At 40.3% G+C, this 21,863-nt stretch overlaps 2 protein-coding genes across 4 annotated transcripts in view; both read left to right on the top strand.

The window, feature by feature from the left end:
• Nucleotides 1-19,407, top strand: part of API5 (apoptosis inhibitor 5) — a 29,072-nt gene extending 9,665 nt beyond the window's left edge. Inside the window, exons 6-14 of one of the 3 annotated variants that reach the window (XM_045290956.1) lie at nucleotides 1,386-1,592; nucleotides 2,097-2,201; nucleotides 3,757-3,846; nucleotides 5,034-5,215; nucleotides 5,681-5,774; nucleotides 6,583-6,639; nucleotides 8,797-8,873; nucleotides 9,251-9,387; nucleotides 19,311-19,407. In XM_045290956.1, the coding sequence (XP_045146891.1) occupies nucleotides 1,386-1,592; nucleotides 2,097-2,201; nucleotides 3,757-3,846; nucleotides 5,034-5,215; nucleotides 5,681-5,774; nucleotides 6,583-6,639; nucleotides 8,797-8,873; nucleotides 9,251-9,387; nucleotides 19,311-19,369 (1,008 nt within the window). In that variant the 3' untranslated portion in view covers nucleotides 19,370-19,407. Of the gene's footprint in view, nucleotides 1-1,385; nucleotides 1,593-2,096; nucleotides 2,202-3,756; nucleotides 3,847-5,033; nucleotides 5,216-5,680; nucleotides 5,775-6,582; nucleotides 6,640-8,796; nucleotides 8,874-9,250; nucleotides 9,388-10,857; nucleotides 12,940-19,310 lie in introns of those variants that run through there. The other 2 variants (XM_004708307.2, XM_004708306.2) reach the window with 2 other exon arrangements.
• A 1,879-nt stretch (nucleotides 19,408-21,286) lies between these two features.
• TTC17 (tetratricopeptide repeat domain 17) overlaps nucleotides 21,287-21,863 on the top strand; it is a 119,736-nt gene continuing 119,159 nt past the window's right edge. Inside the window, exon 1 of the mRNA XM_045291124.1 lies at nucleotides 21,287-21,364. Within this exon, the coding sequence (XP_045147059.1) occupies nucleotides 21,287-21,364 (78 nt within the window). The remainder of the gene's footprint in view (nucleotides 21,365-21,863) is intronic.

Raw genomic sequence — 21,863 nt, 5'->3', positions numbered from 1 at the left:
CACTTTTTTCAGAACTCTCTACAATCATACCCTTCAGGAAACTCCTTCTATCTTAGGTTATTCTTCCATGGTATTCTGCATTATTTCATAACATAATGTATTATTGCATGGAAATAGGTCATTTTTTATTCTCCCCCACTATCCTACCTACGTTTTCTTTCTATTCGAGCCCTTGGTATCAGCTCATTTTTTTTACTCTTTCTCTCCCCCACTATCCTACAAGCCCATGCTTCTCTCTGCTGTAGCATAATTACAGATGCTTAAGGCTCATATGATGTGCTGTAACTAACCTTCCTCTTAAAGGCTCATGGTTTAGAAAGGTTAAATGTTGTCTATTAGTCCCATTTGCTTCCTAATAAGATTTCTTCGCTCTGAGCAAAAGGAGCAACTGTGGAGCTGAAAGTATCGGCATATTCACCTGTGCTGGTAATCCGGTCAAGTATGTCCTACTGTGAGCTGGTTTGGACCATGAGCAGGAAGGTGTAGAGCCTCAGCTTTAAAAGACTTTAAAGTGGTCTTGGCAGCACATATACTCACGTGGTCTTCTGTTTGTCTTCAATTACCTTGTTCATGTGAATGAAGCTGCTTTAAGTATAACCCACTGCCATCAAGTGGATTCTACCTCAGCTACTGTACAGGACAGAATAGAGCTGCTCCTTAGTGTTTCCAAGACGACATTTGTTTTTAATAAATCATTTTATTGGGGCTCTTACAGCTCTTAGAACAATCAATACATCCATTGTGTCAAGCATATGTTGCCATCATTCTTTTCAAAACATTTTCTTTCTATTCGAGCGCTTGGTATCAGCTCATTTTTTTACCCTCTCCCACCCTCATGAACCCTTGATAAATTATAAATTATTATTATTTTCATATCTTACACTGTCCCCTACCAAGGCTACATTTTTTACAAAAGCAAGGCAGTCTCATCTTTTTCCCTCAACTGGTGGGATTGAACCACTGACCTTGTGGTTAGCAGCCCAATGCTTATCCCTCTGCACCACCAGGGTTCCTTGCTTTTAGATAGAGGTAACTGAATCTGATTTAACAGTTTCTCAACCTTTTTTTTTTTTTGTTATCAACTGCCTGAAGAGCTTTTTTAGACATCCTTATACATTGTATGCCTAGCTATGCTTTATACATAAAAAGAGCTCCCACGAAGCAGTTTTCTAGGTTGGGGGTAATATATTCCCCCAGTTGAGAAGACATGGTTAGTATTCTGAAACTGAATTGGAGCTAGAAATTGCCCCTTTCATCTGTATGTTACAAGCGGTGGGGTCAAACTGACTAAAGTCGCTGAAGTACAATTGCTCTGGTTTCTGTATTGATAGTGTTTTCCCACGTGGGCATTAAAGACCCATCTGTTCTGGATTGTTTCTTTGCAGGTCCTAGAAGATGTGACAGGTGAAGAATTTGTCCTGTTCATGAAGATACTATCAGGGTTAAAAAGCTTGCAGACAGTGAGTGGAAGGCAGCAACTTGTAGAGCTGGTGGCCGAGCAAGCTGACCTGGAACAGACCTTCAACCCCTCGGATCCTGACTGCGTCGACAGGCTCTTGCAGTGCACTCGGCAGGCGGTGCCCCTGTTCTCTGTAAGCTGTTTTGTTTTGATCACTCTGTTATCTTAACACTGTGATGTTAAGGCTGCCCACTTTAAACTGTGAGCGCATGCTTATTTGTGAGTGTTTTCTTTTGAGGGGATTTGAGAGCCGAAGACATCAAAAGAAATTCTTTAGACGCTTCCCTACAGACTTTTTAAAAGATAGAGATTGTGTGATTATTTTATATCACTTGTCATCGAAAACATGATTTAGTCACTTCCATTTTTCCCCTTAACTGATTGGTAGAGTTGTTGCTGTGTGAAAGTCAGCACTTCACCTTTTGGATTCTGTGTCCTTGGCAGTGAGTCTGCTTGTGAAATAACACGTCAGAGGATTGTCCTTGGAATGGAGAAATGTGCACTCTGAATGTGTCACTTTACAACCCCTTCTCCCCCCAAGTTTTTCTCAGAATTGAAGAATTCAAATATGTTTAGTGGAGTGTAACTGTAATTTGAGAGAATTTTTTTAACAACTCAATATTATTTGAATTTTCAGAAAAATGTTCATTCTACAAGGTTTGTGACTTACTTCTGTGAGCATGTTCTTCCTAACCTCAGTTCCTTGACTACCCCAGTGGAGGGTCTCGATACACAGTTGGAGGTAAGAGAAAAGTTACTATCTTGGCAATGAGAAAGCATTCTTATATTTTAACACAAATTTATACCACTAATAACTTTAAGTCTAATTTCTAAGAGGTTCATTTAATTGTCTGCTCATGACTAGCCAGCAATCTATTAGCCAGGGACTATTTGCATAGAAATGCTTTATGGAATCAATTAAAGTTTACTACAGTGGGAAAATTCTGCCTTTTTTCACTGTAAGCTGTGGCTACTTTTGTATGCTAAATATTTTTAAGTACAATAAATTGTTTCTATCTCTGTGCATAACCAGGGGTGCCAGATTTATACTGAATTAACCTAGATTATCTTTTCATCTGTCTCCCGATAGAACTCATTACTCTCTGTTCTTCATGCCTTCACTGTAATGTTCACATACTTTTAAAACATTTATAATACTTTGCATCTATTTGAAATACTCTCAGCTCACTGATTTCTCTCTGAATCCTTAAATCTAGTGCAGCTCTTTAATCCAAGAGGCCTTTATTTGTTGTTGTTTTGAGAGAGAGCATGTGTGAGGGGGGTGGGGTGAGAAGAGAGATTGATTGATTTGGATAAATGTTTACCGAACATACTGGTTTTCCTGAAAGGCTCTTGATTGTTGAATATGGTCATGCATGTGCCATTTCCCACCTGTCTTTGGGATAGAGGAGAATCTAGTTGTGTACGAATACTGTCGATTGTTCCAGATGACCTGGGCCAGGCTCATCAGCTTTAAGAAAAGAGGCAATTAACTAGTACCTTGAATTAGAATCCAGAGATTAATTTAATCACAAATGAGGCCCAGTCTAGTTGAATTCTTTGCTATCAAGAGTATATTCTAAGTCAGCAGTTTTCAACCTGTGGGTTGCAACCCTTTTGAGGGTTGAATGACCCTTTCACAGGGTTCACCCGATTTATAACAGTAGCATAATTGCAGCGATGAAGTAGCAACGAAAATAGTTTTATGGTTAGGGGGTCACTGCAATGAGGAACCTAAAAGGGTCACAGCATTAGGAAGGTTGAGAACCAGTGCTTGTGTTTCTTGCTTCTCTGAATTGTTAAAATGCTTTGATCTTTTTAGCATTTGTGTTCAATAATGTTAACTGTTAGCTGAAATATCATGTATTTTGTCCTTACTCTTGTCCTTACTGCTTTTTACAGATACATTAGGAATCATAAGAAATGGGCTTTAGGGTCTGCCCTGCCACCAGCACACACTGATTTTACCCCAGTCACATAATCTCCCTGATCTTCACTATCCTCAACTATAACATGTTAGGCAGGCTTGCATCTCTGAATGTTTTTCCAGTTCAAACATGATTCTATGATTCTATAAAGCATAATTGAAAATTCCGTATATACTCGTGTATAAGCCGTATTTTTCAGCACATTTTTTATGCAGTTTTTGTGCTAAAATTAGGTACCTCAGCTGATATTCGGGTTGGCTTATACTCAAGTATATACGGTAAGCAATCGTAAACAGTTATCTAGAATCATTTTACTTTTACAGCCCTGTTCATTCAAAAATAGTATAAACAATGAATTGTGTGTTTTAGGTATTGAAACTGTTGGCAGAAATGAGTTCATTTTGTGGTGACATGGAAAAGCTAGAAACAAACTTAAGGAAGTTATTCGATAAATTATTGGTAAGATCTTTTCTTTCTTATGGCATAGTCTGTCTAATAAAATAAGATTACTTTTGAGATTATAGAGAGCCAGCCTTTGAAATTTGGATTAAACAGTTATTTTTAGCTGCTTAGGCTATATGCTGACTACTTGAGTGGTATCAGATTTCATAGCAGTTGTTTTGCCTTGCTTTTATTCTCTAGGCTAAATAAATTGTAGACACCGCTGGCACTGAGTTGACTTATACTCAGAGTTAAGCTTTTTGCTGGTGCTTTACACACAGTGTAATGCAGAATTGGTAGTAAGCTTTTGTTATAAACTTACCAAAATATTATTATCTTCATAAAATAAATCAGCTCTCATTCTTGATCATGCTTGTCTCAAAATGAATTAGCATGGTGAAAGGTGTTTAACTTTGCTTTCAAACTACCAACCAGATAGCTTTCCAATGCCAAATAGCTTTAGCAGTCGCTCAATAAACTTTGTTGTCTCAGTCATAAATGATGGGGAAAGATAATACTTGAAAAAATGTTTATCATGAATGATGTTCTAATTTGATGTAAACAATTGCTAGAAGTGGGCAAGATGGAGCATGTTGCATTTAGCCTGAACTGCTTCATCCATATCCATGTTCCTTTCAGACTTGTAGCACCTACTGGTCATTATCACATTGATACTACATACCTTTTGAATGCGGATGGAGTCAATATTAAAACAGTATGAACCAATACTCCAAAATGATTCTTTTGTAGTTAGTCTTGTGGTTAAAATAATCAACTTCATATAAAAGTCAAATTGAGTGTTGACCCTGTGACTTAATAACTTTGTCACCTTTGCGATGTCCCCCAAGTCCTGACCCTCAATTCCCTCATCCACTTAAATGTATAATTAGCTACTTTCATTGTCATTAGTGGTACTAGCTGCTGTAATGTGGGTATACATGGAGTTGTCAGACCAAGTATTGATCCAATACAACAAAAAAGCTAACTTAAACTTCTGATATTGTTTAATAATGTCTTAAAAGCAACTCAACGATTACTGTGTATGTTTACCATTAGGAATATTTGCAGACAATCATAAGGATGGCTCTGGATTAGGCAGTGTGTTGTTTTGTTAATAGGGTTGCTTCGCTTGGGGATTAACTCAAATGGCACCCAAGGACAATGGCATAGGAAATTAAAAATGTCTCAATTTTTTCTTATCAAAGGAGTACATGCCTCTCCCCCCAGAAGAAGCAGAAAATGGGGAGAATGCTGGAAACGAAGAGCCTAAGCTGCAATTCAGCTATGTGGAGTGTTTATTGTACAGCTTTCATCAGTTGGGCCGAAAACTCCCCGATTTTTTAACAGCCAAACTGAATGCTGAGAAGCTCAAAGATTTCAAAATCAGGTGATGAAGAGGTTCCCATCTTTGGCAAAGCTGTCTTAAACCTTTGTGGATTTTGTTTCAGCTTTTATTCTACCTGACCTTAGACCCCAAAAGGAGGCAGAAATGCTATCAAATCTTATCAAGGGTTCACCTCCCAGGAGTTTAAGACTAGGGGTCTGGTGGGAAGGAGAGGGTCTGATCCGGTTCTATTGTTGGGAGTTGAACCAAGCCTTCTTGCTGGCCAGCTCATGGAACCGCAAGGTCAGTGGTTCAGAACCCATCAGCAGCTCCTCAGAAGACAGTTGATGTCATGGCTTGAATCAGTCATTTCAACATACCTGGCTGAAACAAGCTACTTAAGACATTTGTAATACACTGTCCATTTTTTGTACCTAGAATCATTTTGTTCTTGTGAGTATATCATTTGAATTTGAAAACAAAATTAAAGAGATTATGTGCTAATTAAGGAAACCATTCTTCATTTAGGCTGCAATACTTTGCCCGGGGCCTGCAGGTTTATATAAGGCAACTTCGTTTAGCACTCCAGGGGAAAACAGGAGAGGCCTTAAAGACCGAAGAGGTAAGTAAGAGCACTGGCTCTCCCACATCTCTGATTGCCACGGTTTGTTACAAGTCCTAAAGATGCACAGTAATTCAGATGTGAGTTCACATAGAAATGTGAGATTGGACTGGCCTGGAAGATACGATATGACCGAAATTATCTTTATATAGAGCTATTGGCTAAGTTTTAGAAGAAGTGTTTTTCCTCACAGCTGAAATACCTGGTATTTCCAGTGTCAATGAAGTGTGTTACTGAACTTAAATGATGTATTCCAACCTCTCACTAGTGTCTCAACAGTAAATTTTACTTAAATACTTGATTAATGGCCATAATATTTTAATTTCACCTTTTTGAAACCCAAGCAACAGTTTACAATAGAAAAAATTCCTCTTCCAATTCTGTGTCATGTTATAAGTGGTTTGTCTCTAATTTTCCTTCATTTTCCTTGATCTCAACTATTTAATCACGCTCTGTCCCAGTCTTAATGAACTGTTTAAAGTGTTCATTATGTCATCCTACAGCTTAAACTGGTTTGCTTTAAAACTTTTAAGTGAATGTGGCTTAGCCCTTGTCTACTTTTCAGGTAATAAGTTTACTCTCCCAACATGTCATGTGAACATACAAAGATGATTTGCTTCCTCCTCTGCCATATCTAGACTAGTTCAGAATCCAGAAATAGAGTAAATAGTATCTACAGATTCAAACCAAAGAATTCCTTAACTGTAGACCGATTCTGAAAGCTACATCTGTTGCTGCTGTAGTTCCAAATTAGAATGGAGTGTGCATCATAAAAAGTGATTGGAATTTTAATTGTTTCCCTTTGCAGAACAAGATTAAAGTTGTTGCATTGAAGATCACAAATAATATCAATGTTTTAATCAAGGTAAGTTATCCTGCCTTCCCAGTTAACTAGCAACAGGTTGTTCGTGTGTTTGCAGGTCTGTCTGTAAGAGAGCTGTTTAAGGAGCTCTGGTGATACAGTGGCTGAGGCTTCCCCGCTTACCAAAATGTTTGAGGTTGAACTCCTGAGCTGCTTCTCAGAAGACAGATGTGGCCATCTTCTGTAAAGATGACAGCTTAGGAAACCCAATGGGGCAGCTGTGCTCTGTCCTACGGGGTCACAGCAATCAAAATGGACAGGATGGCACCAGGCTAATGGGATTGTTCAAGGGGAGATGCTATGCATTCTTGATGTTTGGTCTGTGAGAAAACTGTACACTTGTGCAACCCCCAGTGAGATTTCTAAAGCTCTTACAGAGTTTTACATCATATGACCTACTTAAAGTATATTAAAGAAGGTACTACAGAAACAAAGGGAAGCATGCAAAGTTCTTCAGCCCCACAAATTTCAGTTTGTGTCCTTAAGGTCTCTTCCACATTCCTTAAGTTCTGATGATCTCCGTGCCATTATTTGGTCATTTAGAATGATGAGTAAAGACCTGCTTCACTCACACTGTGAGCTTTATTCTACTGTAACGTCAGTGCTCTCTGTTTTGGCCACTAAGTCATAATTACCCTTTGGTTCTATTTACATTATGAAGTACCTGAGAGAATGAGAAATCGCAAAGTAGTCATTTTTTTAGACGTTAACAGTATGTTAGTCAGAAAGTGTTGGGAAGAGCAAAGAATAAGGAGAGCGAAATCAGTTATTGGGGGCCTTGCCACAGTCATGAATTGTGTGTTAAGTGGGATGTGACTTGATCAGTTCTTTGCTTTCATGGAGGTCAGAGAAAACCTGGTGTGCTTTATTTAGTCCATTCTAGTCATTGGTCATAATTCATAGTTTCTATCTCAGCAGGCTCTTCCAATTCTACAACCTAATCTTCACATCTACTGTAGTGAATCCCACTGTGACTTGAGATTTGGTGTGTTTCAGGCTGAAGCTTCTTCTGTGTTCCCGGTCTGAATAATAGAACTTTTTTTTTTTCAATTGTTTTATTAGGGGCTCATACAACTCTTATCACAATCCATACGTACATCAATTGTGTCAAGCACATTTGTACATCCATTGCCCAATAATAGAACTTTCATATGCTGTCACTCCATCTGGGAAGCTCACAGTACCGTGCATACTCGAGTGTAAGCCGACCCGAATATCAGCTGAGGCACCTAATATTTACCACAAAAACTGCATTAAAAATGTGCTGGAAAACTCGGCTTATACTTGAGTATGTACAGTATTAAAGTACTTGACAGGGACTTAATCCTCTCCATTTATTTGATGTACTAACCTTAGGTTTTGTTTGAAGGAAGTGATTCCTATCTACATATATCTTAACCCTATAACGGCTGAATTTTTTATTTCAGGGAAAAAATGTCTTTGTTTTTATTCTTTCATAGTTATCAATATATATTAATATATACATTTAATTAAATGTTACAAAAACGCCATGCTCAGCATTATAGGGTTAACTGCCAGGGGCAAAAAAACCTGGTCCCTTTTATCAGATTTCACTTTAGTATAAAAATTAAGGGTAAGTGTTTAAAAGACTGGGAGTAAATATGTTTAAGAATCCATCATTTTGAGGATATGTTATTTCAAATCTCGGTTATTGTAACATTTTTGTAAACATTTTTAATTTTGCCACATATTAATCGTGATATTTAAATCTTGTGGACTTATCTTTATTGAGAGGAAGGATGAAAAAAAAAATGTAACCAGGTCTCTAAAACTTGAATGTAAATGTAGATGCAGATTGTATCTGATTGCCCATGGTGGCTGCACCTGTGCAAAGCAGAGTACTTGCTGATGCCTTGTTGTGAACATGATACTCTGTCTTGAAACTAAAAGTTTAGAAGCAAACTTGGCTGCCATTTTCTAAATGATGTTACAGGATGCAGTTAATGAAGCAGTAGGTGTAATTTGTAAACAGTGTTTCCTGTGTGTTTTTGTTATTGTCATTTGCACTAGAGCAAGGTTAAGCTAAAGCTCCTCCTAAAATTGATCCCTAAGGTTGTATCCATTGATGGCCCTCACAAGCTCTCCTTCCTGTTACCAGAAACATTTCTCTAAGTCTTTTCATCCATTTTGTGTCCTTAGGATCTCTTCCACATTCCTCCTTCGTATAAGAGCACAGTAACATTGTCCTGGAAACCAGTACAGAAGGTTGAGTTGGGGTAAGAAATCCTTTTTTTTTTTTTTTTTAGTTTTGAGTGTTATTAGAATTTGTGTTTCACATACCTTTACACAATAGTCATTATTGGTTAAACCATATTTAATTAATTTAAATATTGAAAATGTCAACTCTTAATATGAATATAGAATAGTGAAATATGTGACTTGGTGAAACTCTGGTTTTCTGCATATTTCACTTTTGACAGTGACTACAATAACCAAGCCAGTGTTAATTGGACACACCAGAGTGTTGCTCATTTTTCTCTTTTGTGACTGTCATCTATATTGTGTCTGTGATAGCTAATATGCTGAAAATCATAGACATTGATAGCCTCTGATATGACAGAATGCTTTAATATTGTTTTTCTTACCATTGTAGGCAGAGAAGAGCCAATGAAGATACAACATCAGGCTCACCACCCAAGAAATCTGCAGCAGGACCAAAAAGAGATGCCAGACAAATTTATAATCCTCCTAGTGGGAAATACAGCAGCAACTTGGGGAACTTTAATTATGGTGAGCGTTTCCGTTTGGGTAAAAGCATATTTAAAACCTGGCAGAGATAATGGTTGTTATTATACCGTTTCCCCGAAAGTAAGACACCCCCCTCCCCAAAATAAGACCTACTTAGAGTTTTGCCTCTTGCTGAAATATAAGGCATCCTCCGCCCTAAGGCCACCCAAAGCTACGGTAACTCTGGACTCTGGACTGCAGCGGCGGTTGCCACCGCGCAGCTCACTGTTCATGCCAGCGTAGCTGGAGCAGACAGGAAGTATGAGGTCTCTTTTAATCAGAGAGCCGGCAAAAAGAGTTCAACAATAAATGTGTACCGTATTCTTCTTCATGGAAAAGTAGGACATCTCCTGAAAATAAGACCTAGCGCATCTTTGGGAGCAAAAATTAATATAAGACACTAATATTTTTGGTACTTGGTTGTAATTTTAAATTATCTATTGTATCATGGCTCTCAGATGCATTTTCAGGTCTAGTTTTGGGAATTCGGGCTGTTGGGAAAACGACTGACTTCAGTCCCTTCTAGCTCACCCCAGTGGCCTCACAAATTGAGTTGAACATGTAGCACCATGTAGCACTTGGGAAAACATGCCTCTCGAAGTCAGTGACCCCAATACAGAAAAAGAAAGGAAATTGCCAGGAACCATGAAGGTATTGTGGAAATACAAACTAACCCTTCACAATGAAACTCTTCAAAAAAACAAAAACTGGTCACTCAATACCGTAGAAGTGGCTACACCAGCTGATTACTAAAAGGAAATAGCCAATTTTTAAAAAGATGCTAAAAAAAAAAAAAAAAGATGCTCATATCTAATAATACAGTACATTTCATATATTCATTCATTAGATATAGCTAAACAATTGAGATTATTTCAGTTTTAACATTAGAATCTATGACAAAAATGGGCTGCAAAGTTAATGTGGAAGTTATTCAAGATGGAAAAATGGAATTGAAAGAGAATGGAATTTTTCCATGTCCTCTTGTAAGGCCCCCCCCACCCAGATATACCTAACATTATTTATATATATATACATGTACATACACACATAACATGAGCACTCTAACTCATAGCTAATGAAGCAGTAAAGTATCTTGTATGAGACTAGGTTTGAAATATGACTGAAACCAAAGAAATCTGCCTGCTTATTTCAAGTGGAAGGTATATTTTTCTGTCTTAGCCAGTGACTTTTCTGCTAATTCCTTGGTGATTACAACAATATTAGCATTTCACTGTCTTTGGTAATGAGTGGTAGACACCGAAATACAAATTAGTGTCATGGTTATCATGAGTGCACTTGGGTAGCTCTGCTTCAGTGGATGTGATGCTGTTTTTAAGAACAGCATAAGCTGGACAGACTACCAGCTTTGCTCTTAGAGGACGTCCTGTCCTGCTCCACACAGAGATGAGAGCTGTGTTGGCTGTTATCAGCAAGGCCCAAGCAACACCTAAACCCGATTTCGCTTTTTCTCAGAACAGAGAGGAGCCTTCAGGGGAAGTAGAGGTGGCCGAGGCTGGGGAGCTCGAGGAAATCGCAGTCGGGGAAGACTCTTCTGAATAAAACATCACATTCTTCCGCATCATCATGAGCTTACTATTCTTAAATTCTACTACTCGTTGGATTGCCGGGGATGTCTCTTTCAAAGGACTGCTGCTTTCAGCTAAAACTTACTGTTCTTTATACCTTTGTATGTATGATACTTTTGTAACAAACCATGGTTGTGTCCAAGGTAAAACCACAGCGATATTTTTGGATGCTCTGTCAACAATCCTGACTTGTTTTTGCAATATTGCCATTAGCCGAACTTCGTTTTGTGAATCTCTTACTTTAAACTAACTTGTTGAGAACAGTTCAAATCTAACTTGTCATTCTTCGGTGTATTTCTCCAAACTGGCAAAGGGCATTAGCTTTGAAAGGTGACTCATTTCCCTTTTCCCTCTGCCTGTTCTCTCACCCAGTATATGGAGAAGGGCAGTGGTCAATCTGAACATTTTACTTCTGATGGTTTTTTTAATAAGTTGCTAGGCAATAGTGCAGCTTTCCTTCCTAGCATTATAAAAGTCACACCCTTCCGAATTTTCTTAAATTGTAGAAGTGAAACTTTTTAAAGAAGAAGTTCCTTTGCACTGCGTAACCTACTCTTCTTCATATGTTGTGATGTAAACTTTTGAATGTGGAATCTTATTCTGGAGAATAGAAGCAGGTATGTTTAATACACATACAGAAATACATACATAGCATATATATGTAAGGATATATATGCATGCCGTGAAACTTGACTGCACAACAGGAATCATTATTTTTAAATTCCAGGAACGGGTAGTCTTTGACACAGTGATTATCCTTTTGAGGCTGAACCCATTTTTGATTTGTCATCTAGATGTGCTTTTTTCCCCAAGAGCGAGGAATTTGAGTCTGCTGCACCTGCTTCATTTTTGTTACTTCCAAGTAAAAGGCTGTGTTTTCAGAGATCCATGAGGAGATAGATCCCTAGTGTTGAACAGTAGCCAGAATAGGAAACTGATGTCCGGACAGGTTCCTGCAGGAGGAGGCTAGGTCATCAGAATCTGGGGAACTGACAACCAGGGCTGCCCAGGAAACAGGACTTGATAACATGGAGTAGTGATGAGAACGAGATACTCTCTCATGTTTTTGCCACTTTCAAGATTTTAACTTCTCAGGTTATTAATCAAAATTAATCGAGTACGTTAGCCAATAGCTCTTAGGTTAAAACAATGGACAGGGGGTTTGTGGAGTGTTTACTGTCATGGGCAACTGTAGTAGCATAGGCTCTTGGTCTGCATTTGAATGTTTCATATATTTTTTGTTCCACAGTTAATCTTCCTTCCTCAAGTTTGCTATTCAAATCAAATCTTTAATGACATTTACCTAGAAGTTTGAGGTATTTTTGGGAGAAAAGTGCGCATTTCCAATGCAGGTGTCTTCCCTGTTGCTTATTAATGTTCTCTGAGTTGCTTCTACTTGGGGGAAACCCTTTTGCTAGAATTACTGCATAATATTTATAGGAAAAAGATTTCTTTCAGGCTAGAATGATACAAGTGAGTAAAGGAAGTTGGTCAGCTTAACTCTGGAGTGGTGGCAATAATCTCTGAACATTCCAAAAGATGCTGAGCTGAACCTAAGCTTTCTTAAAATCTGAACAGACATAGGAACCTGGCAATTGTCCTTTGAACTGTGACCAGCTAGTGGGCATCAAAGGTATATCAGTCAGTGGCCTAAAGCCATTCAAGTATAGAAACAGCTATAAACATCTGAACAATTAAGGGTAACTATTTTGTCTTTTTTTTTTTTTTGTAAACTCAAAGCTGAGCAGAAAAGACTTCACTTTCTAAAGGTGAATATTGAGTTTGTTTCTTCCCTCACTGTTCCCCTTCCATGAAGCAATAGTGTACAACTTAGGTTATGTTTGGCTTGAAAAAATTTGAATGAAAAAGTTCATGCTATTGATTTTCTTTTGCAAGATGCCTGTTTATCACCTGTTCCGATATAAATGTTTCCCTATGCTTTTGAAATAAATTTCCTTTTGTAATTTTGTTTTATGTGTTGATGGATTATGATTACCATTGCTTTGCTTTCTTGGATAATCATTAAACTGGTACTGACTTCTCAAAAGAGTGTGGTGGTACAGTGGGTTACAAGTTGGGCTGCTAACTGCAAGGTCAGCAGTTCTAGACCACCAGTCTTGCCAAGGGAGAAAGATGAGGCTTATTCCCATGAAGTTAGAAAGCCTTGGGAACTATATGTGGGATTTATAGGGTTACTATGAGTTGGAATTGACTCAGTGGCAGTGAGTTTGGTTTGGGGTTTGGCATTGTTTCTTAGGTGCCATGCAGCGTATCAGAGCATGAAAATCCAACTATGGACAGCACAGCTCTCTAGTTCAGTCTGGAGACAGTCTCTCATGTTCATTCTTTTATAGTTCTGCTTTGGGTTTATTCTTAGAAGCTAATACACTTCTGAAGACAAGGATTTGTCTGTTAAAATAAAACATCAAATAAATGGTCATTATGAATAAATCATTCCCATCCTCAAATGAACAAATTGGAACTTCCAGAACTCCCATCCTAAAATGAACAAATTGGAAAGGATGGTTGAGAGTTTGAAATTCAAGGTTTGAGTGAACCAGGACAAGAAAACATTCCATTGATGACCACGTGCAGTTCAGTGACTTAAATGCCACCGTATGCTGATGACTCCCATATTGATGTTGACCATGATTTGCCTGGATTGCAAATACAGCTTAATTGGGCTGCTTGCCATTATACCTTACAGTCTGTCCTAAACACAGCAGATATATATAAAACATTCATATAAAGTAAGACAGATCAGCGTCATAGGAACCCCTTCCACGCTGTTCCATGGCTGTTTCAGAATAAAGCCAAAAGTCCTTGCCAAGACTTTCATTTGAACTTTTGTGAACTGGGTCAAGGTTTACAGAGTAGATTGACATCACTTTTGCATTAGAATGTCACCAGTGGCCCCATTTCCATCATTCTTTGCCCATCTCCCCCTTGGATGATGTCTTCCTCTTCACCCACATTTATACCTCTAGCCTGTGACCCCACTCCACCCCCAGTAACCATCAAAGACTGCTTCCTCTGTGTGATTACCTTTTCCAGACTCTTCATAATAGTAGTTTCTTAAACTGTTTGCCCTTTCTGTGCTTGGCTAATCTCACTAAGAATGTTGTCTTCTGGGTTCATCCATTTGGAGTCTTCGACACTGCACAGTACTCCACTGTGTGTATGTGCAAGTTTATCCATTCTTCCATTCATGACCTGTAGTTGGTGTCACCTTTTTGCTATGGTGAGTAGTGCTGCAGCTACATATGCATCGATTCATGCTGCGATCTTAATTCTTTAGGATGTATACCAAATAGAGGAATTGCTTGGTCATAGGTATTTCTAAATTGAGGAAGCACTGTGGAAGCTTTACATAGTGGCTACACTGTTTGACAGTCCTGTGAGCCACGAATGAGATGGGATTCTCAGCACCCTCTCCATTTGTTTGCTGGGGGTTTTTTGGGGGGAGGAGGGTAGGGGGTGTTGAACTGTGCTATCAAAGCTAAGGTGAAGTTGTTTCTCGCTATTGTTTGGTATCTCTTGAATCTTACCATGGCTTTTAATCTGATCTCAGCTGCTAAGCCTCTTCAGTCACTCTGTCCCTGCCAGTTGGCTTCCTGCACATGAGATCAAGACATACTACTGCTTAAGAGTCTTAACATTAGTTTTCTCTGCCAACTTTTTCTTCCATTTCCTTCTAAGATGAAGGATGTCAAGAATCCCGTTGAATACTGCAGTGCCATTTTCTTTCCCACCCAAGACTCCAAATCCCACTGATCCTGCTGTATTTTTTTCTCATAGATTTACCAACTTCTAACATACCATGTAAGTATTATGTATCATTTCCTGTCCCCTCCAGGTGCAGAGTGGAGGGATGTGAAATAATGCACAGTAAGGATTTCTGTTTTGTTCACTGATAATTATAAGCATCTAGATCAGTGCTTGGTGTGCACAGTATGCTTTCACAAGTATTCCGTGAATCACTGGAAGGCAGCCTGTTACCCCGGAAGATAACTATGGCAAACCAGGCAGACAAACGTCCTTGGAGGTTACCACCTAACAAGTTGATTGCAGAGAGTGATGAAGCTTCCTAATGTGATTGTGTGAAAGTAACCACAGCCTTTCAGAAATTAACTCAAACGTGACTGGCCTGGTGTGGAAGAGTATTTAAGATAAGAGTCAGCTAAACAAGTGGGGCACACTAGTCATTTAAGAATGTACAGGGTTGTACTAGGGAGTTTATATTTAAAGCTCTTAGATTTCCACCGTCCACCTCAAAACTTAGACATTCTCCATCTACTATAAGAGTGAAATACTTTCAAGTGGCCGTGAAGGTTCCATACTCTTTCTGGGATGGGGATGTTTCCCCTCTGGAACATTAGTGCTCTTGTCACTCCCTCATGCATCTGCTTAACTGACTCATCCTTCAGGTCAGACTACATGGTCCCTCTGGAGGCCTTTCCTTTCAGGTCACTGGCTGAACCCAACGGTTGTGCTCCCTCAGCACACTCTCCCTCCCCCCGTACAGACTAGAGAAAGAATTCAAACTGATCTAAACGGGGAGAAAATGGAGATTTCATTCCAGCAAGTGTGATGGAAGATAAACAATCATGTGAAATCTAACATGTCAATAAAGACCCTAGTAATTGTAGGTTGTCTCCAATGAACACAAGCACAAACCAGAAAAGCCAGAGAAATGAGTCAGCATAAAGATCTGATACTAGAAATGATCTGAGGCGAAGCCTAGATAGAATGCTACAATTTGTATTCCTCCCCACAGGAAAACAGGAACAGAGAACAAACGAGGGGATGCTATTCCTCTGGGGAAAAGCTAAAAATGGCTAGCATTCCATAGTGATAGACAAAATGAAAGCCCACCTATTCATTTTTTAAAATATGAGTAGAATGAACATCAGTTGTGAAAATCAGGATATTAAAACTTGGGGAGTATATAGATGAGTAAATCAGAGCTAGGGATGCAGTTTTTTAACCAAAACCAGAAATAGAGTAGTCAAAATACAGTTCGTCCATAGAGACTGTCACCTAATGTATTAACTATAAGGGATTTTCACAAATCATTGGCTGGTATAAGTCTATCGGGAAAATCATTTTGAAGATGATTACATGCTGTCACCTGTGGAGCTGCCATGGTGTCACTGAGTTAGACACTTGGTCCTGAATAGCTCTCAAAGTTCAGAGGGCCGCGTCTGACATGATTTTCCGAGTGAAGTTAGTGTTGAGCATTCTCTCTCCTCTCTGCAAATGGTCTGCACTTTACAAGTAATAGGCATGAGGGAGATGCACCTGCACAGCTCTGCCTGCCATAAACAGCTTCCTTACCCCCTACGCCTAACCCCTTCCCCACTCAAAAGTGCTCTTAAGAAATTAATTTACGGAGCCAGGAGAAAGGTGTGCAGGCTTTCTGTTCCCAGTGTTACAGTCTCAGAAACCCACCAGGGCAGGTCTACCCTGTCCTATAGGGTCTCAATGAGTCTGAATGGACTCAAGGACAGTTTGGATTTTCGGGGTTTTTTATTCGGCTGGTTGGTTTAGCAGACTACTACTAATCCCTTTCAGTTCAGTTTAAAAATGCTGTTTCTCCTATCAGTATTCTCCTGCCCTGAAGTCTGGGCTACCCTGGAATTCAGACTTTAATTCTGCCACGTGGCTGTATAATCTTGTCTAAGTTACTTAACCGAAGCCTGGTAAGACTGATGGGAATGGTACATGTGCAGGGCTCACTATGTATTGCATGAAATAGACAAGCTTATGTCTCCTCATTTTTCAAAAAATCATTTTATTGGGGGTTCTCACAGCTCTTATCAGAATCTATACATCCATCGTGTCAAGCACATTTGTACATTTGTTGTCATCATTTTAAAAACATTTTCTTTCTATTTGAGCCCTTGATATCAGCTCATTCACCCCCCTACCCCCAGTACCCTTGATAATTTTATTGAAAAAAATGTTTGTTCATGTTTTACACCAACTGATGTCTCCCTTCATCCACTTTTCTGTTCATCCCCCTGGGAGGGGGTTACATGTTGATCATTGTGATTAGCTCCCCCTTTCTCCCCCCACCTTCCTCCAACCCTGGTATCACTACTCTCATTTTTGGTCCTGAGGGGGTTATCTGTCCTGGATTCCCTGTATTTTCAGCTCATATCTGTACCCGTGTCTAGACATGCCCTGGTCTAGCCAGATTTGTAAGGTAGAATTGGGATCATGACAGTGAGGAGGGGGTGGGGGATAGGAGCATTAAAGAACTAGAGGAAAGTTGTATGTTTCATTCGTGCTATACTGCACCCTGACTGGCTGGTCTCCTCCTCGTGACCCTTCTGTAAGAGGATGTCCAATTGCCTACAGATGGGCTTTGGGTCTTCACTCTGCCTTCTCCCTGACTTTTTGTTCTGCGTCTTTGATGCCTGATAACTGATCCCATCAACATCTGATCACACAGGCTGGTGTGCTTCCATGTTGCTTCTGAGATGGGCTGCTTGTTTATCTTCAAGCCTTTAAGACCCAAGATGCTTTATCTTTTGATGGCCCGGCTCTATCAGCTTTCACCACATTTGCTAATGCACCCGCTTTGTCTTCAGCAGTCTAGTCGGGAAAGTGAGCATCACAGAATGCCTGGTTAGTAGAGCAAAGTGTTTGCATTGAGGGAGTACTTGAGTAGAGGCCCAATGTCCATCTGCTACCTTAATACTTAATGTCTAAATATATGTACATAGATTTCCATATCCTTATAAATGTTTACATATGTACTTGCCTGTATTTAGACCTCTATAAATATCCTTTGCTTCCTAGTCCTTTCCTCTATTTCCTTTTACTTTCCTCTTGTCCCACTATCATGTCCGACCTTCATTAATTCCTCTTGGCTACATTGTACTTGATCAAGCCCCACTTTGTTTTTGTGTTTATTATTATTTTTGCATGTCAGTCTAGATAAGATAGGCAGGATAAACTATATGGAGAGGAAAACAACAGGACCAAGGACTCAGGAGGGAGACACATGAGAGGGGGACATAGGGCAAAAGAGGGGAGCCAACCAGCCCAAGGACAAGGGAACAACAAGTTATATAATATCAATGGTGAGGAGGGTAGGATGTCTCCCCATTTTTTAAATTGACCTAAGGCTAAGTGAAACTCACACAAAAAAACCTCACTCCTGCACTAGCCCAAGGTAATGAGTTTTATCATCACAATGGAAGGCAGGCTTGTAATTGCCCTTAGGCTAATTCTTGTTTAAACTACCCCTCTTCAAAACACAAAGATGCAAGTCTTTTTTCTCTTCACCAGGGAGGCTGGGATCTTAAAACAAGGCACTTAAGATTTTACCTAAAGTGAAGGTGCAGTGTGAGGGTCCCATGAGGAACAAAGAAATATGGTGCAGTCTAGGGAGTTAGAAATCTCTTACTACGGTCTTGCACATTGAAGCATCCCAAGGAAGGATTTCAACTTCTGACTGGGTTATGAACCAAATCCATTCACCTGACTCCAAACAGCATCTTAGAGGAAGAAGTGCCTGGTTTGGCTATTATTATTTCTGGGGTGTCCTCATGAGAGATTGAAATTTGTGAGCATCATTAGAGCTGATCCAGATAAGACAAAAATAGAGCATCTCATTTGCCGGCAGTGTTCTAAGGACCAAAGAAAATGACCAGTGTTCAGGAATCACTGACATTCAGCTATGTGGCGGTAAAGTTCACCTGGGAAGAACGGCAGCTCCTGAACCGTGCTCAGATGCTGTATATGGATGCGATGTTGGAGAACTATTGCAACCTGGTTTCCATTGAGATCTACAAAGTTGATGATCATTTGGTTGAGCACTCGCAACATGAAAGAAGTGTGGACAGAACTGAACAATGCTATAAATTTAATACATTGGAAAACATTCTTCACAGGGATCTACATATAACCTCCTCTATGGGGGATGGGCAACAGAAAAGTGGGTGAGGGGAGATGCCGGGTAGTGTAAGATAAGATAAAGTAATAATTTGTAAATTATTAAGGGTTCATAAGGAAGAGGGGAGCGGGGAGGAAAGGGGAGGTGAAAAAGGAAAATGAGCTGATTCCAGGAACCCAAGTGGAAAGCAAATTTTGAGAATGATGAGGGCAACGAATGTATAAGTGTGCTTTACACAATTGATGTATGTATGGATTGTGATGAGTTGTATGAGCCCCAATAAAATGATTTTTTTAAAAGAACAAAAAAAATAAAAGCTTTTACCTAAATATATTATTTTTTCTTCTGTCAATACTGCTTAGTGGTGTATGAATTTTTGACCTTTTTTTGTTTTGTTTTGTCTTTATTTCTTCTGCTTGCTCCCTAAATGACAGAAAAGGTGTGGCCAAAGACAACCCCTGCTGCATGCTGTCTAGTGGACCGGTCCGTTTAAAGGTTCCCTCTGCATTCTGGCTAGCCTGAAAATAAAGACTTCGCATAATTAAATTGGACATTGTAATGGCCTTCATTTACTCGAACCCACAACACTAAGTGCCTAACAAATGTTTGATGATTCCATTGCCGCCACTAAGGAACTTCAGAAGCAGGCAAGGGAGTGCATTTCTGCCCATGAGATGCAGAGCATAAAGGGACTCTCACTTCTCTAAGGAGCCCTGGTGGCATAGTGGTTACGAGTTGGGCCGTTAACTGCTAACTCAGTGGTTCGAAACCACCAGAGGCTGGTTTCGAAACCACCACAAGGCTTTCTACTCCTGTGAACAGTGAGTCTCAGAAACGCACAGGGGAGGTTCTACCCTGTCCTATCTGCTCTCTAGAAGTTGGTTCTGACTCCATGGCAGTGAGTTTGAATCACTTCTCTGTTGTCTGAAACACTTCCTGTTGTCTACGTTTACATTCCTTAATGTAACATACAGGAATCCTTTATAGCCACCCACCAAATTCACCCCACTCTTAACTGCTTATTCTGCCTCAACTGCCAAGGTTTTTTGTACCTGGCTGGTTGCTCTCTTTTCTATAAACCAAACCAACCCACTGCCATCGAGTTGACGGACCCATAGGGGCCCTCTATGTAGGGTTTATGAGACTGTAAAGCCCCTTGAGAGTGTATAGCTGCTGCTTTCTGAGGAGCAGCTAGTGGGTTTGAAAGGCCAACCTGGAAGTTATCAGCCTACTGCCTATCCCACCTGGACTGCTTTTCACTGCAACTTACTCGGCTCCAACACGCAGGGAGCCTGTGGGACGGAGTAGAAATGCCTGCGTGGCTTTATGAGACTACCGTACTGTTGAAGGAAGTAGAGGCACCATCTTTCGCCAGTGGAGCAGCTGGCAGTTTCGAATTGCTGACCTTGCTATTAGTAGCTGAATGCGTAACCCAGTACATCACCGGGTTCCTTGCCCACATGGTCCGTCCTGTGTGTGGTTCACCTGCCAGTGTCCTACTAGATCACACGGTGCTCCACTCTCAGGGTTATAGGAAGTGTTGTCCACCCAATGCCCAGTCTTATAGCACAGGGTAGGGCTGCACCTATGGGTTTCCAAGCCTGTCACTCTTTATGGAAACAGCCTCCTCTTCCCCTTCAGAGCAGCCTCTTAAAGAAGCTGTATCAATGTGGTTACAGCACAGTGAGTGCAGCCATCTTGAATTCCCAGTAGCCACCACCAGAAATTAAAGAGATATATTATAAATCATCCCCCTGCAGCATAAGGTAATTCTATTGGTAGTGACATTAATTTAGCCAATGGTATAGAATTTAAAACACCTGAGAAAAGGAAATTATACAAGTATAGGCAAGCTTCAGGCCACAAACTTGAAATATTGGCTTATACAGATAAAGGTCTTAAGTGACTAAACAGATGGTAGCTATAAAATGAACCAGAGACATATACAAACCATTGACATATGGGTGTATTTGGGGCTTGAACTCAATTCTAGCCCGTTTAAGTACAACTGGTTTTTTATGGCATGGCCCTGCTCAATGTTCGCTCCCATGAAAAGATCACTCAAGATATGGGTGCTATAGCAAAGTGTGAAGAAACTAGATGGTTCCCGGCTATATGGGGTCTTAAAAGTTTGTTTTAAAACAAGAAGCTACCTAAGTGAAGCATCAACTAAATCCACATGGGTTTCTGAAACTGTAACTCTTCAAGGGAGCTGAAAGTCACAGCTTTCTCCAGGATTAGCTGCTGACTGGCCTTGGGGTTAGGAGCCAGCACATAACCCACCAGGGTAGCTCTGATCGGAGTTGAAACAGGCTGGGCAGCAAAGGGTTTGGTTTGAGTAACCTCCAGGTGACAGGATGCTAATCTCCAAACCTCTAGCCTGGGGAGTGCTGTCCAGGACACTAGCCCGATGCCCAATCCGAATTCTGATGCTCAATTCAGCCTAAAATATCTTGAGTGTGAAGACTTTATACCCCTAAAGTATTCGGTAAAACTGCTCATTAACATAGAGTCCCCACTAAACTCGTAATACTTCGGCCTTGGAGCTTTTTTGTTGTGTTGTTTGGTTTTACTTTTTTAAGACCACATCTGTAATCTTTTAAGACGGCGTACCACTTCTATTGGCCAGCGTGGCCCTGGTTTTACAGCCTGCCTCATCCTGGCGCGTCCACCAACATAAATCTTTAGCATGAAAGGTACCCGATCTCTGTCTTGCCCCCCATGGTTCGAGAGCACCCCTTTTCCTTCCCAGCGCCACTAGGCGCAGGTGTCAACTCGATGGCGGGGAGTTTGGTTTCGGACACTTGCACCACCACGAGTAAACAAGCAAGCGTATTCATTTGTAACAAGACAGGGTTTATTTGAAGACATGGAGGACATTACTTCTCTACCTCTGGTTCCCGCGCCCCGAGACCGCATCTCCGGCAGCACTGGAAAGGCAGCAACGCGGAGAGAAGGCCCGCGGGCCGAGCAGGGGGGAAAGGCGG

This window comes from Echinops telfairi, unplaced genomic scaffold (assembly GCF_000313985.2).
Source record: "Echinops telfairi isolate 266 unplaced genomic scaffold, ASM31398v2 ScPeMD7_60;HRSCAF=208, whole genome shotgun sequence".
NCBI classification, from domain to species: domain Eukaryota; kingdom Metazoa; phylum Chordata; class Mammalia; order Afrosoricida; family Tenrecidae; genus Echinops; species Echinops telfairi.
The sequence above is the reverse complement of the archived record's forward strand: the minus strand, read 5'-3'. Positions and strand labels throughout refer to the sequence as shown.